This window comes from Salmo salar, chromosome ssa20 (assembly GCF_905237065.1).
Source record: "Salmo salar chromosome ssa20, Ssal_v3.1, whole genome shotgun sequence".
In the NCBI taxonomy this organism is placed as follows: Eukaryota; Metazoa; Chordata; class Actinopteri; order Salmoniformes; family Salmonidae; genus Salmo; species Salmo salar.
Window position 1 is genome coordinate 92,472,342 of NC_059461.1, and position 13,749 is coordinate 92,486,090.

A 13,749-nucleotide genomic window follows, 5' to 3' on the forward strand; every position below is an offset into this window, starting at 1 on the left:
GAGAGAGAAACAGGGAGAGAGAGAGAGAAACAGGGAGAGAGAGAGAGAAACAGGGAGAGAGACATAAAGAAACAGGGAGAAAGAGAGAGAAACAGGGAGAGAGAGAGAGAAACAGGGAGAGAGAGAGAGAGAAACAGGGAGAGAGAGAGAGAAAGAGGGAGAGAGAGAGAGAAACAGGGAGAGAGAGAGAGAAACAGGGAGAGAGAGAGAGAAACAGGGAGAGAGAGAGAGAAACAGGGAGAGAGAGAGAGAAACAGGGGAGAGAGAGAGAGAAACAGGGAGAGAGAGAGAGAAAGAGGGAGAGAGAGAGAGAAACAGGGAGAGAGAGAGAGAGAAACAGGGAGAGAGAGAGAGAAACAGGGAGAGAGAGAGAGAAACAGGGAGAGAGACATAAAGAAACAGGGAGAGAGAGAGAGAAACAGGGAGAGAGACATAAAGAAACAGGGAGAGAGAGAGAGAAAGAGGGAGAGAGAGAGAGAAACAGGGAGAGAGAGAGAGAAACAGGGAGAGAGAGAGAGAAACAGGGAGAGAGACATAAAGAAACAGGGAGAGAGAGAGAGAGAAACAGGGAGAGAGAGAGAGAAACAGGGAGAGAGAGAGAGAAACAGGGAGAGAGAGAGAGAAACAGGGAGAGAGAGAGAGAAACAGGGAGAGAGAGAGAGAAACAGGGAGAGAGAGAGAGAAACAGGGAGAGAGAGAGAGAAAGAGGGAGAGAGACATAAAGAAACAGGGAGAGAGAGAGAGAAACAGGGAGAGAGAGAGAGAAACAGGGAGAGAGAGAGAGAAACAGGGAGAGAGAGAGAGAAACAGGGAGAGAGAGAGAGAAACAGGGAGAGAGAGAGAGAGAGAAACAGGGAGAGAGAGAGAGAAACAGGGAGAGAGAGAGAAACAGGGAGAGAGAGAGAGAGAAACAGGGAGAGAGAGAGAGAAACAGGGAGAGAGAAAGAGAAACAGGGAGAGAGAGAGAGAAACAGGGAGAGAGAGAGAGAAACAGGGAGAGAGACATAAAGAAACAGGGAGAGAGAGAAACAGGGAGAGAGAGAGAAACAGGGAGAAAGAGAAACAGGGAGAGAGAGAGAGAGAAACAGGGAGAGAGACATAAAGAAACAGGGAGAGAGAGAGAGAAACAGGGAGAGAGACATAAAGAAACAGGGAGAGAGAGAGAGAAACAGGGAGAGAGAGAGAGAAACAGGGAGAGAGAGAGAGAAACAGGGAGAGAGAGAGAGAAACAGGGAGAGAGAGAGAGAAACAGGGAGAGAGAGAGAGAAACAGGGAGAGAGAGAGAGAAACAGGGAGAGAGACATAAAGAAACAGGGAGAGAGAGAGAGAAACAGGGAGAGAGAGAGAGAAACAGGGAGAGAGAGAGAGAAACAGGGAGAGAGAGAGAGAAACAGGGAGAGAGAGAGAGAAACAGGGAGAGAGAGAGAAACAGGGAGAGAGAGAGAGAAACAGGGAGAGAGAGAGAGAAACAGGGAGAGAGAGAGAGAAACAGGGAGAGAGAGAGAGAAACAGGGAGAGAGAGAGAGAAACAGGGAGAGAGAAAGAGAGAAACAGGGAGAGAGAGAGAGAAACAGGGAGAGAGAGAGAGAAACAGGGAGAGAGAGAGAGAAACAGGGAGAGAGACATAAAGAAACAGGGAGAGAGAGAGAGAAACAGGGAGAGAGAGAGAGAAACAGGGAGAGAGAAAGAGAGAGAAACAGGGAGAGAGAGAGAGAAACAGGGAGAGAGAGAGAGAAACAGGGAGAGAGAGAGAGAAACAGGGAGAGAGAGAGAGAAACAGGGAGAGAGAGAGAGAAACAGGGAGAGAGAGAGAGAAACAGGGAGAGAGAGAGAGAAGGTGGAGCTGTATTCCTTCGACTTCAGACATGAATAGTGTCATATTAGGATGTCCAGAATATTTCAACAATTCACATTTCCTTTCACGCTACAAACAACTTGGCCAATCAAAAGCCTCCGAAGCGCACGCTGAGCTTGTCATATATCAGTTATGGGAACTGGGAATCTAAATGGACGACACTAGTATTGTGTTTTTGAAGATGTATATTATGACACCCTAATACCTACATAGTGCACTATATGGGAATAGGGGTACCATTTGGGGCACGGCCAATACATGCTGACGTACGTTCAAGCTTCTTCAGGCCTTAGGTCACCAAACACAAACCACCGTATCACTCCCTGCTACACAGATATCAGGAATGACCTAACAGCCATCAGAGAAAAAACATTGAGTCAGACCCAGAAATCAGCATGGGAATTGTGGGAGTTGACTATAGAGGGGAGGGGGGAGGGGGGCAGCAGAGAGAAAATCATTGCAGAGGTAGATAGAGAGAGAGGCCAACACAACCAGTGATAAGATGATAAGGCTGTAGATCAGGACAAAAAGACCATGATGTCATGTCCCAAAGCAGATGCAGCAGCATGACGTTGGCCAGCTGTGTCTCTCTTCCTGTGGACAGATAGAACCACAATCACAGCTCTGTATTCAGTGGGAGAGATCGAAATGCTTCCAAGGAATTTCAGAAGGTTGGACCCCTTCTCCTCAATGGGAAGACACTTTGTCTAGAGTACTTTCCCGGCTCACGGCGATACCAAAGGTAATGTTCGTGACCGTGTTTCTATGTTGTTAAACGTATGACCTTTGTGTTTCAGAAGGACTCACCGGTCAAGCCTTCGGTGGCCGAGTTGGCCGGGAGATTCAAAGATCACGTCATACCGACACCAACTCCACACGACGAGGTAAAGTTCCTAAATATCTTCTCATTCTAGTTCTGTGGTAAAGTCTTCATGTCTGTCTCTGTCGTTGATGGTTAACTCACTGGTTTATCCTCTATAATGGAGATATAGTGTACTCAAAACTTCTGTACTTTTTAAATACTAAAACATGAAGAAAAAAAAACACGGTTTGGTACAAGAATTTTTGTTACTTTGGGTATTTTTATTAAATGTGTCTCACGTTGTCTACTGATTGAGAGAGGATCAAGTCTGTCAGCGCAACCGATGTCTCCTTTAAAGCGCGAGACACCGTGCCTGGTCCACCTGGACTCATAGCTAGCTCTAGTCTGGACTGGGGAACCACTGGGAGTCTGGACTGAGGAACCACTGGGAGTCTGGACTGAGGGAAACCACTGGGAGTCTGGACTGAGGAACCACTGGGAGTCTGGACTGAGGGAAACCACTGGGAGTCTGGACTGAGGAACCACTGGGAGTCTGGACTGAGGAACCACTGGGAGTCTGGACTGAGGAACCACTGGGAGTCTGGACTGAGGAACCACTGGGAGTCTGGACTGGGGAACCACTGGGAGTCTGGACTGAGGAACCACTGGGAGTCTGGACTGAGGAACCACTGGGAGTCTGGACTGAGGAACCACTGGGAGTCTGGACTGGGGAACCACTGGGAGTCTGGACTGGGGAACCACTGGGAGTCTGGACTGAGGAACCACTGGGAGTCTGGACTGAGGAACCACTGGGAGTCTGGACTGAGGAACCACTGGGAGTCTGGACTGGGGAACCACTGGGAGTCTGGACTGAGGAACCACTGGGAGTCTGGACTGAGGAACCACTGGGAGTCTGGACTGAGGAACCACTGGGAGTCTGGACTGGGGAACCACTGGGAGTCTGGACTGAGGAACCACTGGGAGTCTGGACTGAGGAACCACTGGGAGTCTGGACTGGGGAACCACTGGGAGTCTGGACTGAGGAACCACTGGGAGTCTGGACTGAGGAACCACTGGGAGTCTGGACTGAGGAACCACTGGGAGTCTGGACTGGGGAACCACTGGGAGTCTGGACTGAGGAACCACTGGGAGTCTGGACTGAGGAACCACTGGGAGTCTGGACTGAGGAACCACTGGGAGTCTGGACTGGGGAACCACTGGGAGTCTGGACTGAGGAACCACTGGGAGTCTGGACTGAGGAACCACTGGGAGTCTGGACTGAGGAACCACTGGGAGTCTGGACTGTATCATGTTATCTCCCCTCTCATACTGCACAGAATTGAACACACTTGAATAATGCAATAATAATTTGCAACTGTTCATTTCTGTTCACTAATTCACTACCCTTGTACTTTGTTTGTGCTAACATGCAGAACCATAACGCAAAGTATGCTGATTTCAACGCTGCTGATTGTCACTATAGTCATTGCCAAAAAAATTAATTCACTACCTGACCCTTGCCTCAGTCACATCTCTCCTGTCTCTCTCTCTCTCGCTGTGTGAATTACATCATTAGGTCTTAAAGAGACAGCGCACACTTTTATAAAAAAAAATAAAACAATTGTTGATCAGTAACAGTAAAATAAGTCCCATATGGACTGAGAAGCGTTTGATAAGCCTTCAATAGTGGCTGTACTAGAGAATTGAAAACCTTTTTTTTTGTAAGAACATAGTATATGGGATTGATTTTAAGAAATGTAGCTTTATTTAATTTGATTAATATTATAGTGTTTCTATTCCAAGAAAAACAAAACCCTCAGAGTTTCCGTTAGGAAAATATGGCGCTGTACAACGTGACGGTCGGGAGTAGGTTACAGTACTAAGAGCATAACATTTCCACACCCTAATTCTAGTCTAACCAATACTCAAACGGAGATTCAGTGAGAATAAAAAATCTCATTGATTTATCAAGACCAGTCCCCATGCTTGTCTCAGAGCAGCGCAAAAAAACGGTGCTGAAATAGTTGACCACAGCAGGTAGGCTATTGCTTCAAATCCTTTGGCTTCTAACTTCAATATGCTTTTTAAAAATAAATTAGACCTACACAACTTTAACAGCACATTACTCAACACTAGTGAGACTCATGTAGCCTACGGTAGGCCTACAGTATATCAGATTATTTTATTTTTCAATGACGTGACTCTCCGCCAATAATTACATTTAGAGGATTGGAGGATTCTACATTAATATCTAAGGAGCTTTTATATAATCCTAAATTATTTAATGATAATTTACATTTTACATTTAGTCATTTTAATAATAATAATCGCTATTTTATAATAATAATAATAATATAATAATATAATAATAATAATAATCTATATTTTGGAGATGATTTTGATTTCAAATAACCTAAAGTGAGAAAAAGGCCATTCTTGAACATGGGCTGAGACATTCTTACTAATTTGTAAATAAAGGCAGTTTTGTTATTTAGAATTATTTATTTCTGTTTTTAGAGAGAAACCAAAAGCCCACCGTCGCCTCATGGGTCTCCCGGGTCGCGGCCGACACGGGTATTGGACCAGCATCTGTAGCAATGCAGTTTGCATTGTATTATATTGTGATACTAATCCTGGTATCGTGACAACACTAGTATAGAGGTTACCAATGCCTGAATGCCTGTATTTGTATCTGAATGCCTGTATTTGTATCTGAATGCCTGTATTTGTATCTGAATGCCTGTATTTGTATCTGAATGCCTGTATTTGTATCTGAATGCCTGTATTTGTATCTGAATGCCTGAATACCTGTATTTGTATCTGAATGCCTGTATTTTTATCTGAATGCCTGTATTTGTGTCTGAATACCTGTATTTGTATCTGAATGCCTGTATTTGTATCTGAATGCCTGTATTTGTATCTGAATGCCTGTATTTGTATCTGAATGCCTGTATTTGTATTGGAATACCTGTATTTGTATCTGAATGCCTGTATTTGTATCTGAATGCCTGTATTTGTATCTGAATGCCTGTATTTGTATCTGAATACCTGTATTTGCATCTGAATGCCTGTATTTGTATCTGAATGCCTGTATTTTTATCTGAATGCCTGTATTTGTATCTGAATGCCTGTATTTGTATCTGAATACCTGTATTTGTATCTGAATGCCTGTATTTGTATCTGAATGCCTGTATTTGTATCTGAATACCTGAATACCTGTATTTGTATCTGAATACCTGTATTTGTATCTGAATGCCTGTATTTGTATCTGAATGCCTGTATCTGAATACCTGAATACCTGTATTTGTATCTGAATGCCTGTATTTGTATCTGAATGCCTGTATTTGTATCTGAATACCTGAATACCTGTATTTGTATCTGAATGCCTGTATTTGTATCTGAATACCTGTATTTGCATCTGAATGCCTGTATTTGTATCTGAATGCCTGTATTTGTGTCTGAATACCTGTATTTGCATCTGAATGCCTGTATTTGTATCTGAATACCTGTATTTGTATCTGAATGCCTGTATTTGTGTCTGAATACCTGTATTTGTATCTGAATGCCTGTATTTGTATCTGAATGCCTGTATTTGTGTCTGAATACCTGTATTTGCATCTGAATGCCTGTATTTGTATCTGAATACCTGTATTTGTATCTGAATACCTGTATTTGTATCTGAATGCCTGTATTTGTATCTGAATGCCTGTATTTGTATCTGAATACCTGAATACCTGTATTTGTATCTGAATGCCTGTATTTGTATCTGAATACCTGTATTTGCATCTGAATGTCTGTATTTGTATCTGAATGCCTGTATTTGTGTCTGAATACCTGTATTTGCATCTGAATGCCTGTATTTGTATCTGAATACCTGTATTTGTATCTGAATGCCTGTATTTGTATCTGAATACCTGTATTTGTATCTGAATGCCTGTATTTGTGTCTGAATACCTGTATTTGTATCTGAATGCCTGTATTTGTATCTGAATGCCTGTATTTGTGTCTGAATACCTGTATTTGCATCTGAATGCCTGTATTTGTATCTGAATACCTGTATTTGTATCTGAATACCTGTATTTGTATCTGAATGCCTGTATTTGTATCTGAATACCTGTATTTGTATCTGAATGCCTGTATTTGTATCTGAATGCCTGTATCTGTATGTTATTAACTATTCTGTCATTGTGTTGCAGAGCAAGCCTGTTAAAAGGAGACCTCCTCCGTGCTCCCTGCAGCTTCACAACAAGAAACATGACCATGAGGAACTGGAGGTAGAAGTCAACTTTCTGTTTTAGACATCAAATGTCATGTTGCAATTATGAAGCCAAAGAAATGGAAAATGCTGATTTGGCTACGAGGAAATTCCCCTTTTTTCAACAAAGGCCTGGAAATTACCTTTAAATGTCAAGCATGTCTGGGTGATGTTTTGGTCTGTTAGTTGTCTTTCTGGGGATTGGTGGTCCCGTGTGGCTCAGTTGGTAGAGCATGGTGTTTGCAACGCCAGGGTTGTGGGTTCGATTCCCACGGGGGACCAATACGGAGAAATGTATGCATTCACTACTGTAAGTTGCTTTGGATAAGAGCGTCTGCTAAATGACTAAAATGTAAACGTCTGTCTCTGTCATCACTATCTTGGCCTTATAGTGGTAACCGTCTCTGTTAACTCTTTGGTGTCTGTCGTATCCATAGAAACCCAGCATCGTCTCTCCACACCCACCCAAAGTCAAGATGAGGACTTCCAAGAGTTCCCCCCTCGTCGAGAGGCTACAGGTCTGTGTGTTGCTGTCCGCGTCTTGCCCTAGCTGGTCACAAGATCTGACAACGATATAGTTTGAGAGGGTTGGGGGAAAAAAAAACATGTCAAGATCTGGTACCAGCTTTTGCTTGAACTTTCAAATCACTCCTACAGAATTGTTTTTCAATGTACCTCAAAAAAACAAAGTGAAAACTTTTTAGTAGATGTTGAAGCAGGAAACACCCAAGGCTTTATCTCTCTGAGTTGGCATGTTTTAGCCTTGTTCACCGTGTCTGCATTTAGGCTTCTCTTAATAAGAAACAGGATATCCTGATCCTTGTCTTGCGGTCAAAATCTAAAGCCAACTTTCTACTCTGCATGTTTATCCTAAATGCTCTAGAGGTCTCTGTCTGTCACAGAGGCCAGTAGAGGTGCTCTATAGATCTCTGTCTGTCACAGAGGCCTGTAGAGGTGCTCTATAGATCTCTGTCTGTCACAGAGGCCTGTAGAGGTGCTCTATAGATCTCTGTCTGTCACAGAGACCAGGAGAGGTGCTCTATAGATCTCTGTCTGTCACAGAGACCAGGAGAGGTGCTCTATAGATCTCTGTCTGTCACAGAGACCAGGAGAGGTGCTCTATAGATCTCTGTCTGTCACAGAGACCAGGAGAGGTGCTCTATAGATCTCTGTCTGTCACAGAGACCAGGAGAGGTGCTCTATAGATCTCTGTCTGTCACAGAGACCAGGAGAGGTGCTCTATAGATCTCTGTCTGTCACAGAGACCAGGAGAGGTGCTCTATAGATCTCTGTCTGTCACAGAGACCAGGAGAGGTGCTCTATAGATCTCTGTCTGTCACAGAGGCCAGTAGAAATGCTTGATAAACATAAAAACCCCACAGAAGAAAAATTATATTCTGTGTCACTCGTTTCTGCTTAATTTGAATGAAACGGATACCGTTAATTTTACTGAAATATGTGGCAAAACAGACGGAGTTGTCACCATGTAAAACTATATTTTGTCTCCAAATGTTTATTGAAAACGTACATTTGCTCAATGTGCACTCGTTTTTTCTATCAAATACTGTACATTGTTACAGCGAATTTTTTTGGCCATTTTAGCATAGACATGAGATCAGTCGAAACACCTCAAAGACATAGTGCCAAGAAACAAGCTGAAACTAGCTGAAACAAATCACCTACGATTCCCCACATGGAAGCTTCTTGTCATCTAAGCTATTTGACTCTTCAGAATCATAACAAGGCAACGGCTCCTGGCTCTATCGATCTGCATCATTTTAGCCAACCTGTCTATATTCGTACAGACTTGCATCACAGTTTTGTTGTAGTGTAACCGAGGCAACAACAAGCTTAGGATACCAGTATACAGCTGTACTGTCACGTTAGTAGGCTGGCAATGTTTTTTTATGCTGTGGATTTTTATTGCTGACACCAAACCGCCACCTAGTGGTATGTATATGTCAGTTCATGAATATTACCATCAACGTGTGAGTAGTGAGAGAGAGAGAGAGAGAGAGAGAGAGAGAGAGAGAGAGAGAGAGAGAGAGAGAGAGAGAGAGAGAGAGAGAGAGAGAGAGAGAGAGAGAGAGAGAGAGAGAGAGAGAGAGAGAGAGAGAGAGAGAGAGAGAGAGAGAGAGAGAGAGAGAGAGAGAGAGAGAGAGAGAGAGAGAGAGAGAGAGAGAGAGAGAGAGAGAGAGAGAGAGAGAGAGAGAGGTGGGGGAAGGGCCCAAATCCCTGAATACTCTCCAATCGGCTGACATTGATGAGCTAATGAGCTCAAGGAAAGAGAGAGAGAGACAGAGCTCAAGGCCATTCTCTGAGCTGGCAGACGGCTTTACATCACAATAGTCTCTCTTGACTCCCTCATCTCGGCTCGGACAGAAGCTGTTGGGAGAAGCCATGGGACAGAATGGTTGTCGCTTCTCTCTCTTCCTCTTCTCCCCCGTCCAGGTAGGAAAGAACTAGGATGTTAGAGGGAGGATGTGTTCTGTAGGATGACTCGGGTTACTGGTCCGTAGTTGTGTTGTGTCAGGTGTATTGTGTTGAATAGAGGAGGGCACTTCAGGATACTGTATGATCATGATTAATGTTGTTTCTAAAGCAGGATAAGGACAGTAATCTCTCTCGGTCTCTCTCTCTGTCTCTCTCTGTCTCTGTCTCTCTGTGTCTCTGTCTCTCTGTCTCTCTGTCTGTCTCTATCTCTCTGTCTGTCTCTCTCTCTCCTCTCTCTCTCTCTCTCTCTCTCTCTCTCTCTCTCTCTCTGTGTCTCTATCTCTCTGTCTCACTCTCTCTCTCTCTCTCTCTCTCTCTGTCTCGCTCTCTGTCCTGTTCTATGACGCAGGTAAAAATCTGTTTGGTGCCAACACAGCTTTTCTGGGGGAATAGAGAGGGTCAGTGTCTATGTGAATAGGAGGAGTGGGTCAGTGTCTATGTGAATTGGAGGAGTGGGTCAGTGTCTATGTGAATAGGAGGAGTGGGTCAGTGTCTATGTGAATAGGAGGAGTGGGCCAGTGTCTATGTGAATAGGAGGAGTGGGTCAGTGTCTATGTGAATAGGAGGAGTGGGTCAGTGTCTATGTGAATAGGAGGAGTGGGCCAGTGTCTATGTGAATAGGAGGAGTGGGTCAGTGTCTATGTGAATAGGAGGAGTGGGTCAGTGTCTATGTGAATAGGAGGAGTGGGTCAGTGTCTATGTGAATAGGAGGAGTGGGTCAGCGTCTATGTGAATAGGAGGAGTGGGTCAGCGTCTATGTGAATAGGAGGAGTGGGTCAGTGTCTATGTGAATAGGAGGAGTGGGTCAGCGTCTATGTGAATAGGAGGAGTGGGTCAGTGTCTATGTGAATAGGAGGAGTGGGTCAGTGTCTATGTGAATAGGAGGAGTGGGTCAGTGTCTATGTGAATAGGAGGAGTGGGTCAGTGTCTATGTGAATAGGAGGAGTGGGTCAGCGTCTATGTGAATAGGAGGAGTGGGTCAGTGTCTATGTGAATAGGAGGAGTGGGTCAGTGTCTATGTGAATAGGAGGAGTGGGTCAGTGTCTATGTGAATAGGAGGAGTGGGCCAGTGTCTATGTGAATAGGAGGAGTGGGTCAGTGTCTATGTGAATAGGAGGAGTGGGTCAGCGTCTATGTGAATAGGAGGAGTGGGTCAGTGTCTATGTGAATAGGAGGAGTGGGTCAGTGTCTATGTGAATAGGAGGAGTGGGTCAGTGTCTATGTGAATAGGAGGAGTGGGTCAGCGTCTATGTGAATAGGAGGAGTGGGCAAGTGTCTATGTGAATAGGAGGAGTGGGTCAGTGTCTATGTGAATAGGAGGAGTGGGCCAGTGTCTATGTGAATAGGAGGAGTGGGTCATTGTCTATGTGAATAGGAGGAGTGGGTCAGTGTCTATGTGAATAGGAGGAGTGGGTCAGTGTCTATGTGAATAGGAGGAGTGGGTCAGTGTCTATGTGAATAGGAGGAGTGGGTCAGAGTCTATGTGAATAGGAGGAGTGGGTCAGTGTCTATGTGAATAGGAGGAGTGGGTCAGTGTCTATGTGAATAGGAGGAGTGGGTCAGCGTCTATGTGAATAGGAGGAGTGGGTCAGCGTCTATGTGAATAGGAGGAGTGGGTCAGCGTCTATGTGAATAGGAGGAGTGGGTCAGCGTCTATGTGAATAGGAGGAGTGGGTCACTGTCTATGTGAATAGGAGGAGTGGGTCACTGTCTATGTGAATAGGAGGAGTGGGTCAGAGTCTATGTGAATAGGAGGAGTGGGTCAGTGTCTATGTGAATAGGAGGAGTGGGTCAGTGTCTATGTGAATAGGAGGAGTGGGTCAGTGTCTATGTGAATAGGAGGAGTGGGTCAGCGTCTATGTGAATAGGAGGAGTGGGTCAGCGTCTATGTGAATAGGAGGAGTGGGTCAGCGTCTATGTGAATAGGAGGAGTGGGTCAGTGTCTATGTGAATAGGAGGAGTGGGTCACTGTCTATGTGAATAGGAGGAGTGGGTCACTGTCTATGTGAATAGGAGGAGTGGGTCAGAGTCTATGTGAATAGGAGGAGTGGGTCAGTGTCTATGTGAATAGGAGGAGTGGGTCAGTGTCTATGTGAATAGGAGGAGTGGGTCAGTGTCTATGTGAATAGGAGGAGTGGGTCAGTGTCTATGTGAATAGGAGGAGTGGGTCAGAGTCTATGTGAATAGGAGGAGTGGGTCAGTGTCTATGTGAATAGGAGGAGTGGGTCAGTGTCTATGTGAATAGGAGGAGTGGGTCAGCGTCTATGTGAATAGGAGGAGTGGGTCAGCGTCTATGTGAATAGGAGGAGTGGGTCAGCGTCTATGTGAATAGGAGGAGTGGGTCAGCGTCTATGTGAATAGGAGGAGTGGGTCACTGTCTATGTGAATAGGAGGAGTGGGTCACTGTCTATGTGAATAGGAGGAGTGGGTCAGAGTCTATGTGAATAGGAGGAGTGGGTCAGTGTCTATGTGAATAGGAGGAGTGGGTCAGTGTCTATGTGAATAGGAGGAGTGGGTCACTGTCTATGTGAATAGGAGGAGTGGGTCACTGTCTATGTGAATAGGAGGAGTGGGTCAGAGTCTATGTGAATAGGAGGAGTGGGTCAGTGTCTATGTGAATAGGAGGAGTGGGTCAGTGTCTATGTGAATAGGAGGAGTGGGTCACTGTCTATGTGAATAGGAGGAGTGGGTCAGTGTTGATGAATGTCACCTGGAAGCCTGTGTCATGTGTAATGTACATGTTCTTCTTTAAAACTTCGTACCAGAATCAAGAATCAAGCTTTTTTGCTAAAGGTGGACTTTGATCTGTAGCCCCTGGACAGGTATATAAAAACCTGTTATGGTGAGACTGCAAGGTAATAGGAACTGACTTCTCTGTCTCTGTCTCTGTCTCTCTCTCTCTCTCTCTCTCTCTCTCTCTCTCTCTCTGTCTCTCTCTGTCTCTCTCTCTCTGTCTTTCTGTCTCTCTCTCTCTCTCTCTGTCTCTCTCTCTCTTGCTCTCTCTCCCTCTCTCTCTTTCTCTCTCTCCAGGCAAACCTAACCCTGTCGCCCACCTCTCTGCTACCCTCGCCCAAGAGTCCCGAGGTGAAGCTGGCGCCGACGCCCACCTCCCCCACAACCCATTGCTTCTTTCCTACAAGCCCCTGCAGCCCACTCAGCCCCACCCTGAGGCCCCAGCTGTCCATTGAGGAGGAGGAGCCGGTATGCTTTGAGAGCCCGGCGGAGGGGACCCCATTACCCAGCTTCAACAAGGTAGAGATTCTCGTGATGAACATTGTATATTCTACACCGAGTATACAAAACATTAGGAACACATTCTTGATACACACGGGAAATTGTTGAGTGTGGAGAAACCCAGGAGTGTTGCAGTTCTTCACACAAACTGGTGTGCCTGGCACCTACTACCATACCTCGTTCAAAGGAACTTTAAATATTTTGTCTTTCCCATTCACCGTCTGATTGGCACACACACACACAATCCATGTCTCAATTAAAAATCCTTCTTTAACCTGTCATCCTCCACTTCATCTACACTGATTGAAGTGGATTTAACAAGTGACATCAATAAGGGATCATAGCTTTCACCTGGATTCACCTGGTCAGTCTATGTCATGGCAACAGCAGGTCTTTTGTCGCAAGGTGCATAGAATTACATGTATAGGATCTTTGTGGCTAGGTGCATAGAATTACATGTATAGGATCTTTGTGGCTAGGTGCATAGAATTACATGTATAGGATCTTTGTGTACTGTAATGTACATCAGCAGGGTAGGTTTGATATTTGATATTGTAGCTGTATTGTAACCTACAGCAGTAGATTGATATTGTATTGTAACCTACAGCAGTATATTGATATTGTATTGTAACCTACAGCAGTAAATTGATATTGTATTGTAACCTACAGCAGTATATTGATATTGTATTGTAACCTACAGCAGTAGATTGATATTGTAGCTGTATTGTAACCTACAGCAGTAAATTTATATTGTATTGTAAGCTACAGCAGTAGATTGATATTGTATTGTAACCTACAGCAGAAGATTGATATTGTATTGTAACCTACAGCAGTAGATTGATATTGTATTGTAACCTACAGCAGTAGATTGATATTGTAGCTGTATTGTAACCTACAGCAGTAGATTGATATTGTATTGTAACCTACAGCAGTAGATTGATATTGTATTGTAACCTACAGCAGTAGATTGATATTGTATTGTAACCTACAGCAGTAGATTGATATTGTATTGTAACCTACAGCAGTAGATTGATATTGTAGCTGTATTGTAACCTACAGCAGTAGATTGATATTGTATTGTAACCTACAGCAGTAGATTGATATTGTATT

General features: G+C 44.4%; 1 protein-coding gene across 12 annotated transcripts in view; it reads left to right on the plus strand.

Annotated features, from left to right (window-relative positions):
- The window catches only part of LOC106581569 (TPA-induced transmembrane protein), a 108,429-nt gene that overhangs the window by 34,466 nt on the left and 60,214 nt on the right, over positions 1–13,749 (plus strand). For 10 of the 12 annotated variants that reach the window (XR_006761070.1, XR_006761071.1, XM_045704138.1 and 7 more), the window contains exons 2-5: positions 2,653–2,739; positions 6,854–6,931; positions 7,350–7,430; positions 12,436–12,657. Coding sequence is in view for 10 of the 12 variants with exons in the window: in XM_045704138.1 (XP_045560094.1) it covers positions 2,653–2,739; positions 6,854–6,931; positions 7,350–7,430; positions 12,436–12,657 (468 nt within the window). In the remaining 2 variants the exon portion in view is untranslated. Of the gene's footprint in view, positions 1–2,321; positions 2,527–2,652; positions 2,740–6,853; positions 6,932–7,349; positions 7,431–9,214; positions 9,364–12,435; positions 12,658–13,749 lie in introns of those variants that run through there. The other 2 variants (XM_045704143.1, XM_045704142.1) reach the window with 2 other exon arrangements.